The sequence below is a fragment of the Lynx canadensis genome, chromosome F1 (assembly GCF_007474595.2).
Source record: "Lynx canadensis isolate LIC74 chromosome F1, mLynCan4.pri.v2, whole genome shotgun sequence".
Lineage (NCBI taxonomy): Eukaryota > Metazoa > Chordata > Mammalia > Carnivora > Felidae > Lynx > Lynx canadensis.
In genome coordinates this window covers 9322294-9343886 of record NC_044319.2, presented here as the reverse complement: position 1 = coordinate 9343886, position 21593 = coordinate 9322294, and the positions used below count along the sequence as shown (strand labels likewise).

At 38.5% G+C, this 21593-nt stretch overlaps 1 protein-coding gene across 1 annotated transcript in view; it reads left to right on the top strand.

Annotated features, from left to right (window-relative positions):
- FMN2 (formin 2) overlaps nucleotides 1–21593 on the top strand; it is a 391745-nt gene that overhangs the window by 93626 nt on the left and 276526 nt on the right. Inside the window, exon 3 of the mRNA XM_030303011.1 lies at nucleotides 13638–13785. Within this exon, the coding sequence (XP_030158871.1) occupies nucleotides 13638–13785 (148 nt within the window). The remainder of the gene's footprint in view (nucleotides 1–13637; nucleotides 13786–21593) is intronic.

The window sequence follows — 21593 nt, the reverse complement described above, 5'->3', positions numbered from 1 at the left end:
GGGTGGACCGATACAGATTTTATCTGTGCATTCTATGGATAAATAGAATATATGTAAAGAAATGGATGAGCTACATGGTTTTTGGCATTGTGTTTACAGTTTTCTTTCTCAAACTTAAAAATATTACTTATGGATAGTTGACAAACGTTATATTAGTTTCAGATGCACTACATAGTGATTCAATAATTCTATACATTGTTCACAATAAGCATATTCACCATCTGTCACTATACCATTATTACAGTGTTATTGACTATAATTCCCTTTGCTGTACTTCTCCTGACTTTTCTGTTTTATAACTAGAAATTAGTACCTCTCGAATCCCTTTTGCCTATTTCTCCCATTGTTTCTGGCAACTACCAGTTCCCTGTATTTACGAGCAACTACCAGTTCCCTGTATTTATGAGTCTGTTTCTTTCTTTGTTTATTCATTTTTTTTTCAATTCCACATATTAGTGAAATCATATAGTATTTGTCTTTCTCTGATTAATTTCATTTAGTATAATACATCCTCTATGTCATCTCTGTCACAAGTGACAAGATCTTATTCTTTTTTTTTTAAATTTTTTTTACATTTATTTATTTTTGAGAGACAGAGTGAGACAAAGTGAGAGTGGGGGAGGGGCAGAGAGGGAGGGAGACACAGGATCTGAAGCAGGCTCCAGGCTCTGAGCTGTCAGCACAGAGCCTGACTCGGGGCTTGAACCCACAGACCGTGAGATCATGACCTGAGCTGAAGTCAGATGCTCAACCGACTGAGCCACCCAGGCACCCTGATCTCATTCTTTTTATGGCCCAGTAATAATCGTTCGTTTTTATGGCCCTGTGTGTGTGTGTGTGTGTGTGAGCACACGCGTGTGTGCGTGTGCCACATCTTCTTTATCCATTCATCTATCAATGGACACTTAAGCTGCTTCCATATTTTGGCTATGGTAAATAATGCTGCAATGAACATAGGGACAAAAGACCTGAATAGACATTTTCAATTTTTTTTTTTTCAACGTTTATTTATTTTTGGGACAGAGAGATACAGAGCATGAACGGGGGAGGGGCAGAGAGAGAGGGAGACACAGCATTGGAAACAGGCTCCAGGCTCTGAGCCATCAGCCCAGAGCCCGACGCGGGGCTCGAACTCACGGACGGCGAGATCGTGACCTGGCTGAAGTCGGACGCTTAACCGACTGCGCCACCCAGGCGCCCCTGAATAGACATTTTCAAAGAAGACAACAGATGGCCAACAGATACAAGAAAAGATTCTTGATATCACTTATCATCAGGGAAATGCACATAAAAACCTCAATGAGATAACACCATTTCAGTCAGAATGGCTAGGATAAAAAAGACAAGAAATAACAAGTGTTGATGAGGATGTGGAGAAAAGGTTACCCTGTACACTGTGGTGGGAATATAAATTGGTGCAACAACTGTTGAAAACAGTATTGAGTTTCCTCCAAATATTAAAAATAGAATTACCATATGATCCAGGAATTCCACCACTGGGTATTTACTCAAAGAAAACTCAAACACTGATTTGAAAAGATATATTCACCCTCAGTCAAACTTCTGATATTTGATGGGAGATTGTACTTGGAATATCTGAGTTGCAGTTCTATATTTTAGCAGTCAAATATAGATCTATTAGCCTTGATAGACACTTGAGCTTGCGCAGTGCTGAGAGCTTCTGAGGGAGTGAGGTACCCAAAATAAGATTTATTCCCATATATATGGATATCCCATCTCCATTCACGGATGAGTCATCAGAATTGCCAGAAGGGCAATATTTCCTCTCAAGGAGTAGTTTCTGCTTTAACATACAGATTAATGGACAATGAAATTTTCTTGTATAAAGTACTGTCAGAAAAATGTGAATTGGAGATATTTTAAGTTGATAACCAAACCCTTACCTTGGCTTGAAAAATCTCAGTGAAGCACTTTTAGAATGCCTAATTTTGAACTTTATATTTTCTAGTGGTTTCTCTAAAATAAACTATGGATTATAGTTCTGAGTTATTTTGGGGATTATTATTTACAACTCAGTTAAAAGATAGGTAAATATCTGCTACCAGTAACGTTTTTTTCTTTTTAGAGATAGTGGGCCTATGGTCTATTTATGTCACTTTTAGTATATGATTTTAAATCTTCTGATCTGCCTATGGTAGAAAATTTATTTTTCTTAAACAGAAAGACATGATCCAGTTCAACTAAAATGAAAACAGAGTTCAAGAATTTAAAAGAATATAGTAGTGCTATGGAAAACATATTTCAGTTTCAACCCAGATATAAAATTATGATTTGATTTGTCAAAAAAAGCCCATTTTTATTGCTCCTAACCTTTCTGGTTCCTAAATACTCATTGTATGTCAGCTATATGTACAGAATAATGTCCTGGGGAAAAGGTGGATATAGGTAGGATATGGTAGCTGGAGTAAGGGGCTTATAACCCTACTTGGGAAAGTAACAAATACATTCCTGACATGTTAAATGGAAATAGAAGAAAGTAAAAGACATTCATGGATGGTCGAGGAGAGACCACATTAATTATTATTATTTTTTTTTAATTTTTTTTTTCAACGTTTATTTATTTTTGGGACAAGAGAGACAGAGCATGAACGGGGGAGGGGCAGAGAGAGAGGGAGACACAGAATTGGAAACAGGCTCCAGGCTCTGAGCCATCAGCCCAGAGCCTGACGCGGGGCTCGAACTCCCGGACCGCGAGATCGTGACCTGGCTGAAGTCGGACGTTTAACCGACTGCGCCACCCAGATGCCCCAAGAGACCACATTAATTATAATTGAATTCAAAATTTAGTGACATTCAGCACAAATGCCAAGAAAACTCTGTAGACCAAGGTTTGCTGAAACTAGTTTCTCATCCTAAAGCAAAGATTTAGTGTTGGTTCTGTATCTTGATGTGTAGATATGATGATGACTTTGAATTCCTCTGAAAAGGACTTTTTTAAATATAAGAAATGATGTATGATTATTCTAATCAAACATAGATTTAAAAAATCAAAACAGGTGGTATTCATGGTGTGTTATATTTGAATAACATCATGTCATTTTCATAGTTCTTTCCACATAGGCTTTCATAGCTCTTTCTGCTCCTGCTTCATGCCAGCCCCATAAAAAAGACCAGGCGGGTGTTTTTCCTGATTTACTGATAAGAATATCAAGACTTCATAAGGTTGAAAGATTTGTCTATGGTGGCACTGATTATATCCCAGGAGCATTGGCTACACATATTTTTCTTTTTCTTTTCTTTTCTTTTTAAATTTAGAATGGTTTCCACATTTTTATTTTTTATATATAATTTATTGTCAAGTTAGCTAACATATAGTGTATACCGTGTGCTCTTGGTTTTGGGGGTAGATTCCTGTGATTCATCACTGACATACAACACCCAGTGCTCATCCCAGCAAGTGCCCTTCTCAATGCCTATCACCCATTTCCTGCTCTCCCCCATGTCCCCTCTATCAGCCCTCTGTATTTAAGAGTCTGTTATGATTTGCCTCCCCCTCTGTTTGAAACTAATTTTTTACCTTCCCTTCCCCCATGGTCTTCTGTTAAGTTTCCCAAGTTCTACATATGAGTGAAACCATATGATATCTGTCTTTCTCTGACTGACTTATTTCACTTAGCATAATACCCTCCAGTTCCATCCACATTGCTGCAAATGGCAGGATTTCATTCTTTCTCATTGCCAAGTGGTATTCCATTGTATGTGTAAACCACATCTTCTGTATCTATTCATCAGTTGATGGACACTTGGGCATTTTCCATAACTTGACTATTGTTGAAAGTGCTGCTATAAACATTGGGGTACAAGTGCCCCTATGAATCAGCACTCCTGTATCCTTTGGATAAGTTCCTAGTAGTGCTCTATTGCTGGGTTGTAGGGTAGTTCTATTTTTAATTTTTTAAGAACCTCCACTCTGTTTTCCAGAGCTGTTGCACCAGTTTGCATTCCCACCAATAGTGCAAGAGGGTTCCCGTTTCTCCACATCCTCACCAACATCTGTTGTTTCCTCAGTTGTTCATTTTAGCCACTGACTGGTGTGAGGTGGTATCTCATCATGGTTTTGATTTGTATTTCCCTGATGGTGACTGATATTGAACATCTTTTCATGTGTCTGTTGGCCATCTGGATGTCTTCTTTGGAAAAGTGTCTATTCATGTCTTCTGCCCATTTCTTCACTGGATTATTTGTTTTTTGGGTGTTGAGTTTGGTAAGTTATTTATAAATTTTGAATACAGACTCTTTATCCGATATGTTATTTGCAAGTGTCTTCTCCCATTCTGCCAGTTGCCTTTTAGTTTTGTTGATTGTTTCTTTTGTGGTACAGAAGCTTTTTATCTTGATGAGGTACCAATAGTTCATTTGGCTTTTAATTCCCTTGCCTTTGGAGATGTGTTGAGCAAGAAATTACTGTGGCTGAGGTCAAAGAGGTTGTTGCCTGCTTTCTCCTCTAGGGTTTTGATGGTTTCCTGTCTCACATTTAGGTCTTTTATCCATTTTGAGTTTATTTTTGTGAATGGTGTAAGAAAGTGGTCTAGTTTCATTCTTCTGCATGTTGCTGTGCAGTTGTCCCAGCACCATTTGCTAAAGAGACTGTCTTTTTTTCCATTGGATACTCTTTCCTGCTTTGTCAAAGGTTAGTCTGCCATACATTTGTGTGTCCAATACTGGATTCTCTATTCTATTCCGTTGGTCTATGTGTCTGTTTTTGTGCCAATACCATATTGTCTTGATGATTTAAGGTCTATAGTAGAGGCTAAAGTCTGAGATTGTGATGCCTCAAGCTTTGGTTTTCTTATTCAGGATTGCTTTGGCTATTCAGGGTCTTTTGTGGTTCCATACAAATTTTAGGATTGTTTGTCCTATCTTTGACTAGAATGCTGGTGCAATTTTGATTGGTGTTGCATTGAATGTGTAGATCGCTTTGGATAGTATTGACATTTTAACAATATATATTCTTCCAATCCATGAGCATGGAATGTTTTTCCATTTCTTTGTGTCTTCTTCAATTTCCTTCATAAGCTTACTATAGTTTTCAGCATACAGATATTTTACATTTTTGATTACGTTTATTCCTAGGTATTTTATGGTTCTTGGTCCAATTGTAAATGAGACTGATTTCTTGATTCCCCTTTCTGCTGCTTCATTATTGGTGTATAGAAATGCAACCCATTTCTGTGCATTGATTTTGTACCCTGCGACTTTGCTGAAATCATGTATCAGTTCTAGCATCTTTTTGGTGGAGTCTATTGGGTTTTCCATGTAGAATATCATTTCATCGGCAAAAAGTGAAAGGTTGATTTATTCTTTGCCAATTTGGATGCCTTTTATTTCATTTTGTTGTCTGATTGCTGAGGCAAGTACTTCCAACACTATGTTAAACAATGGTGAGAGTGGACATCCCCGTCATGTTCCTTATCTCAGGGGGAAAGTTTTTCCCTACTGAGGATGATATTAGTTGTGGGCTTTTCATATATGGCTTTTATGATGTTAAGCTATGTATGTTCCTTCTATCCCAACTTGAGGGTTTTAATTAAGAAAGGATACTGTATTTTCTCAAATGCTTTTTTCTGCATCTATTGACAGGATCATATGGTTCTTATCCTTTTTTCTATTAATGTGATGTATAGAATTACCAGCCCTGCAGCCAAGGAGTGAATTCCACTTGATCATGGTGAATAATTCTTTTTATATGCTGTTGAATTCGATTTGCTAGTATCTTCTTGAGAATTTTTGCATCCACATGTGATTCTCCTTTTTATTGGGCTCTCTCTCTAGTTTGGGAATCAGCATAATGTTGGCCTCATAGAATGAGTCCGGAAGCTTTCATTTCATTTATATTTTTTGGAATAGCTTGAGAAGTATAGGTATTAACTCCGCCTTAAATGTCTGATAGAATTCCCCTGGGAAGCCATCTGGTCCAGGACTCTTATTTGTTGGGAGATTTTTGACAACTGATTCAATTTATTTGTTGGTTATGGGTCCGTTCAAATTTTCTATTTCTTCCCATTTGAGTTTTGTTAGTCTGAGGGTGTCTAGGAATTTGTCCATTTTTTCCAGGTTGTCCACAGTTTGTTGGCATGTAATTTGTCATAGTATTCTCTGATAATTGTTTGTATTTCTGTGGTGTTGATGTGATCTGTCCTTTTTCATTTGTGATTTAATCTATTTGGGTCCTCTCTTTTCTTTTTTGAGAAGTTTGGCTAGGGGTTTATCAATTTTGTTTATTTTTTCAAAAACCCAGTTCTTACATTCATTGATGTATTCTACCTTTTTAAAAAAAATCTATATTGTTTATTTCTGCTCTAATCTTTATTTCTCCTCTTCTGCTGGCCATGGGGTTTCTTTGTTTCTTTGCTGTTCTGCTTCTAATTCCTTTAGATGAGTCATTAGGTTTTGTATTTGGGATTTTTCTTGTTTCTTGAGATAGGCCTAGATTGCAGTGCATTTTCCTGTTAGGACTGCCTTTGCTGCATCCCAAAGAGTTTGGACTGTTGTGTTTTCATTTTCATTTGCTTCCATATGTTTTTTAAATTTCTTTTTTAATTGCCTGGCTGACCCATCCATTGTTTAGTAGGTTGCTCTTTAACCTCCATTCCTTTGGGGTTTTCCAATTTTTTTCTTGTGATTGAAACGATTTCAAACTTGATTTCAAGTGTCATAGCATTGTTATTTGCAAATATGCATGGTGTGATCTCAATTCTTTTATTTTTATTGAGGCCCCTCTCATGATCCAGTATGTGATCTATCTGGGAGAATTTTGCATGTGCATTTGAGAAGAATGTGTATACTGCTTCTTTTGGATGAAAAGTTCTGAATGTATCTGTCAAGTCCATCTGGTCCAATGGATCATTCAAGGCCATTGTTTTTTTTTGATTTTGCCTAGAAGATCCGTCCATTCACTAAGTCCCCTGAAATTACCATATTCTTATTAATAAGATTGCTTATGTTTGTGATTAATTATTTTATATATTTGGGTGAATTCAATTGGGGGCATAAGCATTTATAATTGTTAGCTCTTCTTGATGGATAGACCACGTAAATATGATAAAATGCCCCTCTTCATCTCTTCTTACAGACTTTTGTTTAAATCTAGTTTGTGTGATGTAAGTATGGCTCCTCCAGGTTTCTTTTGACTTCCATAGCATGATAGATGGTTCTCCATCCCCTCACTTTCAATCTGAAGTTGTCCTTAGGTCTAAAAATGGTTCTCTTGTAGACAGCATATAGATGGATCTTGTTTTTTTTTTTTAATTTTTTTAATGTTTATTTATTTTTGAGAGAGACAGAGACAGAGCGTGAGTGGGGGAGGGGCAGAGAGAGAGGGAGACACAGAATCTGAAGCAGGCTCCAGGTTCTGAGCCTGTCAGCATAGAGCCCGACACAGGGCTTGAACTCACAGACCCTGAGGTCATGACCTGAGCTGAGTCAGACACCTAACTGACTGAGCCACCCAGGTGCTCCTGGATCTTGTTTTTTAATCCATTCTGATACCCTCTGTCTTTTAATTGGAGCATTTAGTCCTTTTACATTCAGCATTATTATTGAAAGATATGGATTTAGTGTCCTTGTGTTATTTGTAGGTTTCATGGTTGTGGTGATGTGTCTGGTCTTTTGTAGTCTTTGCAGCATTCCACTCACAGAGTACCCCTTACGATCTCTTACAGGGCTGGTTTAGTGGTCATGAACTCCCTCAGTTTTTGTCTGTCTGGGAAAGCCTTTATCCCTCCTTCTATTCTGGATGCAGCCTTGCTGGATAAAGAATTCTTGGCTGCATATTTTTCCTATTCAACACATTGAATGTTTCCTGCCACTCCCTTCTGGCCTGCTAAGTTTGGGCGGACAGGTCTGCTACTACCTTTATGTGCCTACCCTTGTAGTTTAAGGTCCATTTGTCCCTAGCTGCTTTCAGAATTCCCTCTTTATCTTTGTATTTTGCCAGTTTCACTATGATATGCCATGGAGAAGACCTATTCCTGTTAAATCTGAAGGGAGTTTTCTTTGCCTCCTTGAGTTGGATATCTGCTTCCTTCCACAGAATAGGGAGGTTCTCATTTATAATTTATTCAAGTAATCTTTCTGCCCCTTTCTCTCTCTCTTTTTCTGGAACTCCTATGATATGGATATTATTAAGTTTCATTGAATCACTTCGTTCTCTTATTCTCCCCTCATGGTCTAATATTTTCTTATCTCTCTTTTCCTCGGTTTTATCATTTTCCATAATTTTATCTTCTATTTCATTTATTCTCCACTCTGCTTCTTTCGTCTTGTTCTTACTGCAATTAGTTATTTTGCACCTGCTTTATAGCATTTTTAATTCATCATGGCTATTTTTTAGTTCCTTGATCTCTGCAGCAATAGATTCTCTGCTGTCCTCTGTTTTTTTCAAGCCCAGTGATTAATCTTATGCCTATTATTCTAAATTCTTAGCAAATATCTTGTTTATATCTGTTTTGAGCAATTCTCGGGCCGCCATTCTTCCTGGAGTTTCTTTTGAGGTGAATTCTTCCTTTTCATCATTTTGGCTAGTATTCCATCCCTTACTTGTTGTAATAGTTTGTTAATGTGTCCTGTACCTGCGAGCACTACTATATTAAAAAGGGATTATACACTGTCCAGGGCCTGGCCTTTCAGGAGGTGTTTTCGTAATATGTTACATGCTCTCTGTTGTTGTGACTCTGGCTGCTTTGTCTCCCTACTTTTAATAGTGCTTTGGACCTTCCACCATGAAGTAACCCTGGAAAAACAATTTTAAAAAGAGGGTGGTGGTGGAAGAAGCCTTATCCCATACAAAGAGAGAAATGACAGGGGTGGGCAAAAGGAAAAAAAAAAAAAGAAAATTGACCAGACATATGACCATATGACTTAATCCTGAGAGAGAGAGGAAGATAAATAAGAAGGAGATACAGAAGAGGTGTAAAAATAATAGATTCAATATGTCTGCTTAAAGAAACCAACAACCAGGATAACCAGACTAGAGAACAAAGAAATTAGAGGAAGGAAAGGAAGGAAATAAAAAGGAATATATATATAAAATAAGAATTGACCAAGAATCAAATGAGAAAATGCAAAACCGCTCGGTGCCTTGGAGCCAGTGGCTGTGCTCGTCTGGAGGAAGGGGTTGTCTGGTTGGCCAGTGCCAGTCAAACACTGGTAAATTCACAGTGACCAGACTTGGAGGGGTGTGGCTTGGTCGGAGGCGGGTCCTGCCTCCACTGTGGGCCCTTTGTTCCCTAAAGCCTCATCTTATTGGTGATGGGGATAAAAATGGTGACACCCCAGTCTCTCCTCCCCAGACTGGGTGTCCCAAACACTCTGTTTAAGCCATCTGCACAGTGCTGTGCATGTGGGAGCAGGCTGGGTATGTTCTGCTCCACAGTCTCTTGCACCTCCCAGGTACTCAGCGGGATTCAAACCCCAGTTAGGGTCTTAAAGGGTCCCACTACATGCCCACGGTTTCAGGGAAGTGCCACTCTGCCCAGCCAGATTACAAAGGGCCTCTGGCTCCTCACAGTGCTGCGTGGGTGGGAACAGGGTGGTTTGTCCCACTCCACTACCTCCTGCACCTCCCTGGCACATGGCTGGGATTCAAACCCCATTGTCTTAAAGGATCTCGCTCTGCTCACCCCAGTTCCAGAAAAATGCCACTCCACCCCAGTGATAGAGGGCCTCTGGCTCCCCCCACAGTGCTGAGCTGGTGCAAATGAGGCCGTCTGTCCCGCTCCACAGTCTCCTGTGCTTCCCTGGTGCTTGGTTGGGATTCAAACCATCAGTCTTAAAGGGTCCCACCTGTACACCCTGGTTCTAGGGTAGAGCCCCTCAGCCCAGCCAGCCGACAAAGGGCCTCTGACTGGCGGGTGCAAGCAAGGTCTTTTGTCCTTGGAATGGCTATGTGCCTTCTTCACAGAGCACTCAAGGGAGGGGATTGCTTTCTCTCACTGAGGACTGCACCTCTGTGCTAGTTACCAAGACTGGGACTGGCTCCCCTTCTCCCCAGGTACGTCAACGGGGCCGCTGGCCCCAGTCCAGAGAAAGCCAGGCACTTAGAAATTAGATCTTTGGGGCGCCTGGGTGGCGCAGTCGGTTAAGCGTCCGACTTCAGCCAGGTCACGATCTCGCGGTCCGTGAGTTCGAGCCCCGCGTCGGGCTCTGGGCTGATGGCTCAGAGCCTGGAGCCTGTTTCGATTCTGTGTCTCCCTCTCTCTCTGCCCCTCCCCTGTTCATGCTCTGTCTCTCTCTGTCCCAAAAATAAATAAACGTTGAAAAAAAAATTAAAAAAAAAAAAAGAAATTAGATCTTTATCTTTTTTTTCTGTTCCCCGGTCCATGGGTTTTCTCTGGTCCAAATACAGTCCTACACTTCAACAGCCTCTCTTTCTCTTCCTTTTGTCTCTCCAAAGGGATCCCTCCCCTCTCTTCCTATGCCTCCCATTTTATCTCTCCAAGTTTTCAATCGTGCACCTATGGCCCACCAAGTTGTCCCCATGGGCCCCTGGAGATGTCTCTGTCACTCTGCAGCTCATACTCTTGGAATTCCAAGTTCTCTGACCTCAACACTGCTGTGTGTGAGGGATGGGGGAACTTCGGGTCCCCCTACTTTGCTGCCAGGTTGACCCTGTTCCTATTTTTCTTTATATTGTATAATTGCTGATAGGTTTAGATAAAACAGATAATATAATAGATTTGTTTTCCATGTGGCATCCAGAAAGTACCTGTTTGGTATCTTGTTATGTATATGAAGAAAATGAGCTACTGCCGCTGCTCATACTGACAAACCATCTTTTTACTTCTTTTTTATCTGCCAATTCTGTTAGTTCAGTTAAGTGGCTTTTATGTAGTCATCCTAGTGTTGTCAATTGCTAGGGGAGATTTGTAGGACCTGTGTGCATACTTCATGGGCTGAAGGAGTTTTCAGTCAATTTGAGGAAAGATTAGATGCACTCAGTAAGGTGTTATGCCACCATCCTTGACGGCATACCGTTACTTCTCAAAATGAATGGTGGCAGGGTGCTGTATCAGTGTTCTGATGCATGAGTGGTCCATGTGAGGTGGAACTTCAGCTAGACTTTTACTGAGAGATTACATTCCATAATGAGGAGAACTAGGGAGTTATGGTAATGGAGTGAAGTTTGACTTAGGGAACATGGAGGGATGGATTTGGGTGGGTGGATGAGAGTCATATAGAAAAAATTAAATGCTAGGTTGAAGAGGTGGCATTTGTAGGTGTTAAAAAGCCACAAAAGAAATTTGTGTTTTGCTTATTTTCTGCTAGTAGAGCTCTGCTTTGAAGGAAGGGTTTTGAGATTACCATCATAGCATTGTGATATATTACAATACTGGAGCGTAGCTAAAAAACTGGACTGAACCGAATTTGTTGTTGTTGCTGTTTGTTTACATGAAGTTTTATAAAGTGCTTTCAATATACTTTGTGTTTTGGTGAACTGTGCAATCCTAAAGTGAAACCGTTTATCCCCTTAGTTGTTGCTGCCTTTTTCATGTGGCACAAAGTCAGAGGCTGAGTGGGTCTGTTATTAGGATGATAAAGCTCTCTAGGCAAGAGTTGCTTTGTCAGGGAACGTATAGCTTGCTGCCTGGGTAGGTGCTTGACTACACTTTCCATGAAAGGTTTAGGTATTGCAGAAACGAAAGAGGCAGGATTCTGTGCCTAACGTTTGGCAGCAGGCAAGGAGACATTTTCCTAAAGCAGTGGCTGGACGCACCGCTGTCAGAGCATCAAGCCTTGACATCATCCCTCACCCAAGTCTTACTCTGTTCTTTTAAGAATGAGGATATTCTCTGATATTTTTGTCAATCCTCGTAGATGGAATTACTTCAGTTTCACTACTGAGATCTCATTTCCAACATCATGTTAATTAAACAAACTACTAATTTCACCGGCGAAAAGCTATTTCTGACACGCAGTAGGCTGAAAAGCAAAGCCTTTGCTGTCGATCAAGAGAGGAATAGTTGAATGGGGCGCCTGGGTGGCTCAGTTGGTTAAGCGTCTAACTTGGACTCAGGTCACGATCTCACGGTTCATGTGTTTGAGCCCCACGTCTGTGCTGACAGCTCGGAGCCTGGAGCCTGCTTTGGATTCTGTGTCTCCCTCTCTCTCTGCCCCTCCCCCACTTGCACTCTGTCTCTCTCTCAAAAATAAATAAACATTCAAAAACTGTGTATGAACAGTTGAAACAGTATGGAAAGCTGAAATGCTTAGCCAGGTCTTCAATGTGACCCTTATGTAATACTAGCCAAATCCAAGAATCTGAATTCTCAAATAGGGCCAGTGTCTGTAAAGTTAAAGCTTAAACTACAGATATATACACTGTGTCTTACTGTCTATGCTGATCAATAATTTGTGAATTTATTAGATTAATTTGTTAAATGCATTATAGAAATGGCAATGCCTGTCCTGGGTTAACTCCATTTGCTTTATAGTCTCAACACAGTGGTTACAGTACGGTTTTTTGTTGTTGTTGTTTGTTTTGTTTTGTTTTTCATTTGCTCTTCACCTCTACAATACTGTTATTCTCTTTGTTTTACTTTAGGTTGACCATAAGCTATAGGCAAATATACCTACAAGTAAGGAAAATATCATGGAGAGAAGTGCATGCATCCTAAAATGGTTAAACATGTTATTCCGAAATCCTAATGAGAAGTTTTCCAAGGTGTTTATAGGCCTCAAAGTGGCCTCCTTTGTGAGATTTCCACTTTGCTTCCTGGCATTAGGTGTAGTTATGAGCCTTCTCATTCTGTCCAGATTCTGTTAGTCTTCAGCTGGGAAGCACTTTCTTTGCCAGAAGATCCCTGTCCAATTTTTTTACTCTTGGCAAGTTCATTTACTTTTTCGTGGTTTTTGTCCCAAACATTTTGAAGCCTGGACCCATGATAAGTTGGTTTCCTAGGCTTTTTGTTGTTGAAGGCAAGGAAGCTATTATTGTTCTGCGGTGCCCAAGTACAGCCTGTCCTTTGACTTTGCCACAAGTGTTTAAACAGATTTTAAAGGGACATCATATTCAAATGTCTTAAAGATTCTAGTTCAGGGAGTTCTCTGAATGTCTGGATTTTCTGGTCTTATATTTCCTTGCAGATGCACACGGAATCTCCACCACAAAAAAAAAAAAATTGTATTTTTCTATAGAAAATAAATTGAGATGTGCCTGGGTGGCTCAGGCAGTTAAGATTACAACTCTTAGTTTCAGTTCAGGTCATGATCTCATGGTTCATGAGATTGAGTTCTGATTCAGGCTCTGTCCTGACAGCGTGGAGTCTGCTTGGGATTCTCTGTGCTAGCCCCTCCCCCATGCACTCTCTCTCTCTTTGTCTCAAAATAAATATTAAAAAAAAATAAATTGAAAAAGAAAGAAAAATTTGAGACAAGTATGGTTATGAAATTGAAATAATTGTGTGAATGAATGTTGCCATCATGAATCTACGTTGGATAGTAGGCAATGCTGTTTTAATGTTTGATACACACACACACACACACACACGCCCTGCATATGTATGTATAAGATAAAAATGATGTTGTAACAATTAAAAAAACTTCATTTTTTCATGATTGAATTAAAATAGCTTTACATTTTATTTTTTTTATTTTTATTTAAAAAATTTTAAATATAGCAAGATCAACTTTACACCTGGGCTGCAGTCAGCCAACCCACTCACTCACTGGATTACACAGAAGGGCAGTTTCCCCGACGAGTCCCACCTGTTCGGCCACCAGCTACACCTCCTGATGAAGAACACAGGTCTAAGGATGTTGAAACAGGTAGGAGCCCAGAATGTTCTAAAAGTGTGTGATGTAAAGTACTGTGCAGTGCTTACTGGGTACTAAGTCTTAAATTTCTCTTCTGTATTTCTTAGATTATGATCTGCAGCTAACTCAAACAAAATCAGTAGGAGTCTTGTTAAATTGAAAATTCTTATGCTCCACTTTCAAGGCTGCTGAGTTAGAATTCTAGGGGATAGGGCACTGGAATTGTCCAGTTATTATCGTGTATATAAAAGTTTGTGAATTACTGCTTCAGGTGGCCAGTGGTAGCCACCACCTGAGGTTGAGGCTCCACATCCTGAGTTGGGCTGAGAATGCCAAAAGGAAATTTCTGTCTATTGCCTTCGAAGATGGTGGCCACCTTACCTCTCCACTCTGACTCTCTTCCTTTATTGCCTTCCTTGTGCTTTTCTTGATCCTTTTCTTAACTTCAGAGATAATGAGGACATAGAGATACAAGTTTCACTAAATCTAAATTTTAAGTAATCTTTTAAAAACTGTACAGTGTTCAAATGTATCTTAAGATTTTTCTTTTTGGTTGTTTTTCTCTTTGCATCTTTTGTTGTCTTTTAAAGTATTTTGTATTATTGGCTGGGAAGATGAAAGATTAATGTCAGCTTTATATGGAGCCTGAAACTGGGAAAGCACTTTGTATTTGTCTTAAGAATTAAGAACCACATTTGTGCAGCAATGTTTTATGAAATTTGGTTGTTTAATTCCTTTCTCAAAAGTTTTCAGTTTTGTATAATAAATTTCTGACTTCTCAGTGGACTGATCCATAAGTGGAGAGTAAATTGAAGGGCATCATTACTATTCAGATATCTATCTATCACCAAATTTTCCTAAAATAGTAGCATGAGTGTTAGAGTTAAGAATTTTGATTTTCCCCCACATTGACTTATAGAGAAAAAGTCGTTAGAAACTCAATTTGGACTTGTAATAACAGAGTATAGCATGAAATATCATTTACCAGCTTTGTAACCTTGGGCAAATTTCTTAATCCCTGTACTCAGTTTCCTCATCTGTCAAATGTCAGTAAGAATAGCATCTACTACATAGGGCTGTTTTGAGAATTATATGACTTAATGCATGTTAAAGCATAGAATTAGCATCCAGAATGTTGCATTGGGCTTGGTATAAGTGTTTGCTATGGTTATTATAATTATTTTCATTATTTCACATCATTATTACTTCCTCATGAGTTCCCTTTAAAACCAACAATAACCCACAGTGTTAAGGATTTTATTCTAGGCTCTTTTCCAAAGGTCTGCAAAGCAAACTCAGTGTTTATAATCCTGTATTTACCCTAGTCTCTGGAGGGATGCACTTATGTCTTTCTTCTTTCTACTGAAGCCCAGAATGGGGGGCCCACACCCAACCCAGAATGACCCTTTTTTAATGTCAGATGCTTTTGAAACACTGCTTAGTGTTCACTCGATGGACTGTACTCCCTAAGATGAGCAACAAATGAAAGATAGGAGGTAGGAAATGTTGTTCCATGTAGGGCTCTGAATTTCTTCGATCCTACAGTTGATCAAGGGCCAAGGTAGATTCCTTAATGCAAATATCTTCAGAGATGAAGGGTTCTAACATGATGGCACCTGAAAATAAAGCAATTACATAAAAGTGTATTTCGTTTTAAAAAGAAAAACACAGGGGCTCCTAGGGTGGCTCAGTCGGTTGAGCAACTTCGGCTCAGGTCATGATCTCATGGTTCATGAGTTTGAGCCCTGCATCAGGCTCTGTGCTGACAGCTCAGAACCTGGAGCCTGCTTCAGATTTTGTGTCTCCCTCGCTCTCTGTCCCTCCCCCGCTTGCTCTCTCTCTCAAAAATAAACATTGAAAATAAAAAAAAAAAAAAACCACACAACTAAAAGTATTGATCCTGTTAAGTACACTGTATTATTCATGTTAAAAGTTACATTGATTACTTGGCAGGAAATAGCCAGGTATAGATACAGAAGAACTAAATTATAGTTTCATTGAGAGTTCTCTTAACAGTTGTCCATGTGCTGTGTTTTACATCATGATTAGTGTGGTATTTTAATTTTATTCTTCTCTAGTATGTCTTTCTCCACTTTTCTGAAACATTTATATTCTCTTCTAAAATTTTAAGGTACTTTAAAAATGTTATGAAATATTTTATATTATTGATTTTGTATACTGGAGGAGGACTAGATTGAAAGGTAGTGATAATATACATTTTAGTTTGGTAAAAGATAATAGTTGGAATTGATACTAGGAAATTTGTAGCTTAGTTTTTTCTTTGTTGTTTGGTGTAGCTTATAAAATGACAGAGAAAGTAATTTTTAATATAATAACTTGTATCCTTTTAAAATATGCATTCTTGAAGAGGATGATGGGGGTAAGTAGAAAATAATTTCATGTAGTGATTTGTTTTTCTCCAGTTGATCTGTTATAAACCTCAATAGCTATATAGCTTTCTTTTGGTCAAATGATATAATGGTACTTTTCTAAACTTTTCCTGCTGTGACTCCATGGGGTATTCTGATTCTGGGGCCATTTATTAACTATTTGCAGCACACTTAATGACAATTGCTATACATTGTTTTGTAGTAACATCATGGTGAAAGTCAGTATTTGCAACATGTGGCCCCTTTCAATTTTAGTTTAAAAGAGTTCAATGACTTTATTTTCTTTCTGAAGAAGAAAGACTTTCAGTTACATTTTAGAAAATCGAAAACTTGTGGGATAACTGGGTAGCTCAATTAGTTGAGCATCCTACCCTTGACTTGGCTCAGGTCATGATCTGATGGTTCATGAGAATGAGCCCCTATTGGGCTCTGTGCTGTCAGTGTGGAGCCTGCTTGGGATTTTTTCTCTCTCTCCTTCTCTTTGTGTTCCTCCCGCACTTGTTTGTCTCTCTCTCAAAATAAATAAATAAATACACTTAAAATTTTTTGAAAACTTGTTTCTTGCCTTTTTTTTTTTTTTTTGGTCTTGGGCTCTTTTTAATATTTATTGCTAATTCACATCTCCAGCTAATTCAGATTTCTGTTGCTGCCTCTTCTGCTTTTCTCATGCTTCTGACTTAATTTTTTGTAATCCCTTCTGTGAGGGAGGTTTTTAATCTACCTTTCATATATTGATGAAAGAACCAACTCTCCTATATATGGATTTGAGTTGCAGAGGTCAAGGTAAGGCCTTGATTTCTCTCCCCACCAGTGATATGGAGAAGGGCTGCAGATTCTTGGGAATCTTTTGCAGTTGGCATTTTTTTCACAGATAGTGTGTGAAAATTGACCTTTTGAATTCTATAGAATGCCTCCTGGAAAGATAAGCCTAGCTGGAAAGGAAATTGGGGAGCATTGTTCTGCAAAATTTGGTGGCAGAAACATTGATAAGAAGAAAACCTTTCCATTTATCTTGTTTTTTCTTTATCTCTCTTCATTTTCCTTTACTTATATATATAGCACCCTCCCCACCCTCCATGGTTGTTTGTTCTTCTGGAGTCCCATGACATTTTATTCATATCTCTATCATACAAATTACTTATTTATTTTAATTTATCTGTTTATGTATATTTGTCTTTGTTGAAGACTCCCAACATTTCAAGACCTTTGGGCACATAGTATATGTTTGAATGTTTAAGTCAATAAATTAAGATCTTTTGTTGAAAAAGATCTAAATAACTATCTACTTAGCACATAAATGCAAGCATTTGAGAGAGTTTTGTGTGTGTGTGAAACAGCCCATGGACCGTTTTCTGGGCTCAATACCAAGTTTCAAAAGCTATTCACTGGATTCACAGAAATCAAAGAGATTATTAACTTTAATTTTCAAATTTATGCATAATAGAGGCACGATGTCTAGATGTGTGTGGGGACTTACTACGTCTTTGAAACACCAAGCCCCTTATCTTTCTTCGAAAATGTGAAAGGCCAAGTAGAGTAGTATTTAGGAAGGCGGTTTGGGGGACAGAAATCCTGGAGGAAAATATGTAGAAGAAAATCTGGTAGAAACATGGTAGGGACATGTTTACATGTTAGCTGAAAGGACTGCAACCCACCTTTGCTCCAGAATAGATTTGAAGGCGTACAAAAGGAAGACAAAAGAAAAGAAATCAAACTGAAAGAAATTTAGGATGGAACAATAAGATGAAGCTGAAGTCAGCTAGTATACAAATATACTTCAGAAGGACTTGTAGTTTTCAAAGATAGTTGGAAATTTTTCTTTAGGTTTAAAGTAGAAAGGGAAATGGGGACAATTCCCTAATGATCCTCTGTGTGCATGAGGTTATAAATATTGTTTTGTTTTGTTGTTTTTTTAAAATTTTTTTTTCAACGTTTATTTATTTTTGGGACAGAGAGAGACAGAGCATGAACGGGGGAGGGGCAGAGAGAGAGGGAGACACAGAATCGGAAACAGGCTCCAGGCTCTGAGCCATCAGCCCAGAGCCTGACGCGGGGCTCGAACTCACGGACCGCGAGATCGTGACCTGGCTGAAGCCGGACGCCTAACCGACTGCGCCACCCAGGCGCCCCTGTGTGCATGAGGTTAAAAGCGACAGTGTCTTTTCTGGACTTTTATATAAAGAAGCGGTATTTCTGATGGTTCCTAATAAGAGAGATTCTGTGTGCTATAATGCAAACAGTATCATCAACTCATTTCCAGGAGTAGTCTGAATGCTTTAATACACATTCAGTTGGGAGTAATGCAGAAATTCTATAAATGACCCAGGAAGATTTGATAGTGTTCTATTTCTCAGCTTCCCACTTGATCAAGGGATAAAATGTACCAGAAAAGATTGACCATGTCTCCTATAGATAATTCTTCATTTTCAAATTTATTTTTTGTAATTTTGGCCTGCATTTCTCTTTTATATATGCAAGCTAAATATTGTGTGTCAGTGTTCTTTGTGGGCATTGAGGGGACATATCCATACCATGAGATACTCAAATAAGCGGGACATAAGGTTGTTTCTTTTAGGAAAATTACATGTTTAACTCCATCTCCATTTGTGGAAGGACATAGTATACCAGAATTAAAAGCATCTGCCATATATCAGGCAGCTAGTCATAAATTATATTATTTAAGTTTAATAAGTTCTTTCTCAATTAAATTGACTAGACTTGAATCAAATTGATGTATTAAAGAAACAATATTTTAATAATTTTACATAAGTGCATTTTATGTATTTTATGTATTTTATTTAATGCATTTTATGCATTATAATTATGCTATAAAACTCTTTAGAGACTGTTTAATTCCTTTTTAGAAGTCATACTTTATGTTTTAAAGAGGTGATTTAATTTATTTTCCATTCATGGCAGAAAGGCATATCCTACTCATTTTCTTTCTCTCTACAAATGTCAAACTCATCCAAGTATGTTTTGTTATACAAGTCTTATGCTTATTTTGTGATGATAAAGAGATTGTTTCTGAAACATATTAGGAATTATGGGGAGCCCAGAATTTTAGATTGTTGATTATTTAGAACACTTAAAGTTTTGTCAGGAATGTTCTTTCTCCTACTTTGCTTCACAGTAGTAGTTTTTAAACAGTCTAGTTACTGAATTCTTAAGAAGGGTGAGTGAAAGAGTTGGCAGTTTTAAATGTACCTTTGAGAGAGCTGTTACTGGGTTACTCTTTAAAAAGAACCGTCTTGGTTGATGAATATGTAATGGGGACTGTCAGCTCCAGATCTGAGTGGAAGGCAATTCCCGAAAGCCCCGGATGCTGGAAGAGGGGAATATTGGTAACAAGTGTCATGGGATTTTGTAACAGAGGTGATCAATCTAAGAATGTTAGAACTAAGTGGATTTCTTAAATCTACCTGCCCAATGACTTTAGCCTTGAGTAGCTACTCAGAAACCAGCTTAATTATCATTTGCAGCAAACATGCCATTTTGTTTTACTCGACACTTAGTGTCATCTCTCATGCTTCTCTTTATTCTCTCCTAACTATGCCTGCTTTGTTTTTTCTCTTTTTTATTTGTCTTCTCCTTAACTTTTATTTTTCTTTTCTCTTAGTTCTCTTTGATTTTACCTTTGTTTTGCAATGCAGTTATTCTATACACATCTTTTTCATCTTAAAATCTTGACATTCTAGAATTCCTATGCCTCATTTTATGATTCTGAGGAGAGTGTTTTTTGCCATAACTTTCCCTTAGATGTTGTAACACACTGATTCAAAGAAATAAGAAGTATAGTGGAAGGGAGGGGGTGGGAGAATGAATTCAGTTCAGGTGTTATTTATTTATTTATTTATTTATTGACTGACAAGCATAACTTTACTTTTTAAAAAATATATAATTTATTGTCAAATTGGCTAACATACAGTGTGTGCAGTGTGCTCTTGACTTGGGGCAGGATCCCCATGGTTCATTGCTTACACACGACACACATCTCGACAGAAGGAAAATGAAAGTTTGGGAGGAGGAGGATTCAGGAAAATGACTGAGTTGTCTTTCTAGTTCATTGTTCTGGTATGCATTCTTTACCACCAGAACCCAGAAATTTGCTTTTTTGGGCAGGTCGCCAGGTCTAGAGCTATAGGGGAAAAGGCAGGAAACACTGTATGTGTTTCTAATGCAATGAACTGTTGGTGTTCCATTGGGTTCTCCCTGCACTATCAAAATAGGAAGAAGAGAAAGAAAAGCATTTTCCATCAAAACAAAGCCCCAGGATTTTATCTAGAGTTTGTTGAGTTTGGGGATTTGTAGGTAACTAAAAACAAAAGTGTTCCAGCATTCGTATTTGCTTTATATTAACTGCTGATTGGCTTTGTTTTTAGGACCCTTATTCAGAATTGGCTAACTCTGGTGTTAAGTTCAGAGTAGAGATTTGTCAGGATAAGAAAGAAGAATCCATTTTTTATTACTTGAAAAAAAAATACAATACTTGTCTGGGAAAATGCTTGCATTTTAAGGCCACTTGTTAATGTTCTATTGCCGCAGTGACATCTGTCGGTGACTACTTCATGCTCTTCTCAATGATTTTTGTTTTGAAAGATACACCCCTAGCTGAGGTGCAGGAAGTAGCTAAAGGCAAAGTGATATCTATGTTGCCCCTTTTAAGATTCTTACTCCCCTTTTTCCTTTCCCAGGATACCTCCTTTCATGGTTTGATCATTCTTTTGATCACTTCTTCCATTCACTCCTATAATTACTGGGCAAATACTTTCAGCCCCTACCGTGTGCCAGGCAGTATTCTAGATGCCAGGGACAATAGAGGGAAAAATGACAAAAATCCCTGCCTTCACAGAGCTTATATTCTAGTGGAGTAAGAGAGATAATAATTAGGAGGCAAACAAGTGAATTATGTAGTATATTATGTGATGTTCCATGTTAAAGAAAGTAAGAGACAGAATGAAAAGTGCTACAGTGGGTCAGATCACCACTAAGTTGATCATCACTAGATTGCTAGGAAGGCTAGGAAGCCCTAGGGAAAGAGCAAGGCAAGGGAGACATACAGATATCCCACTAGAGCAGAGACCCTGTGGAGGGAGTATGGCAGCATGTTAAAGAGCAGCAAGAAGACTGTTGTGGCCACAGGAGCAGGTAGGGAAAGGCAGAAGTGGTCAGAGAGGTCAGGGACTGTGGACAAGTGAAAGAAGGCCAAGAGCCTGTACAGATCCTGTGCTTTAATTTCAGTGAAATGGAAACTTTCAATGTAGTTTAACAATATGTTATAAAATTTAATAATAAGCCCTTTTTTATTTTTCTAGAGCATTGTCACATGTATCAACTAGAGTGCTGCTAAATTAGGAATGTCTAAATTATCCTCAAGAGTGACTGCTATTTCTTGTCAGGAGTCTGATCTGCATGCTAGCTGTGGTTGGG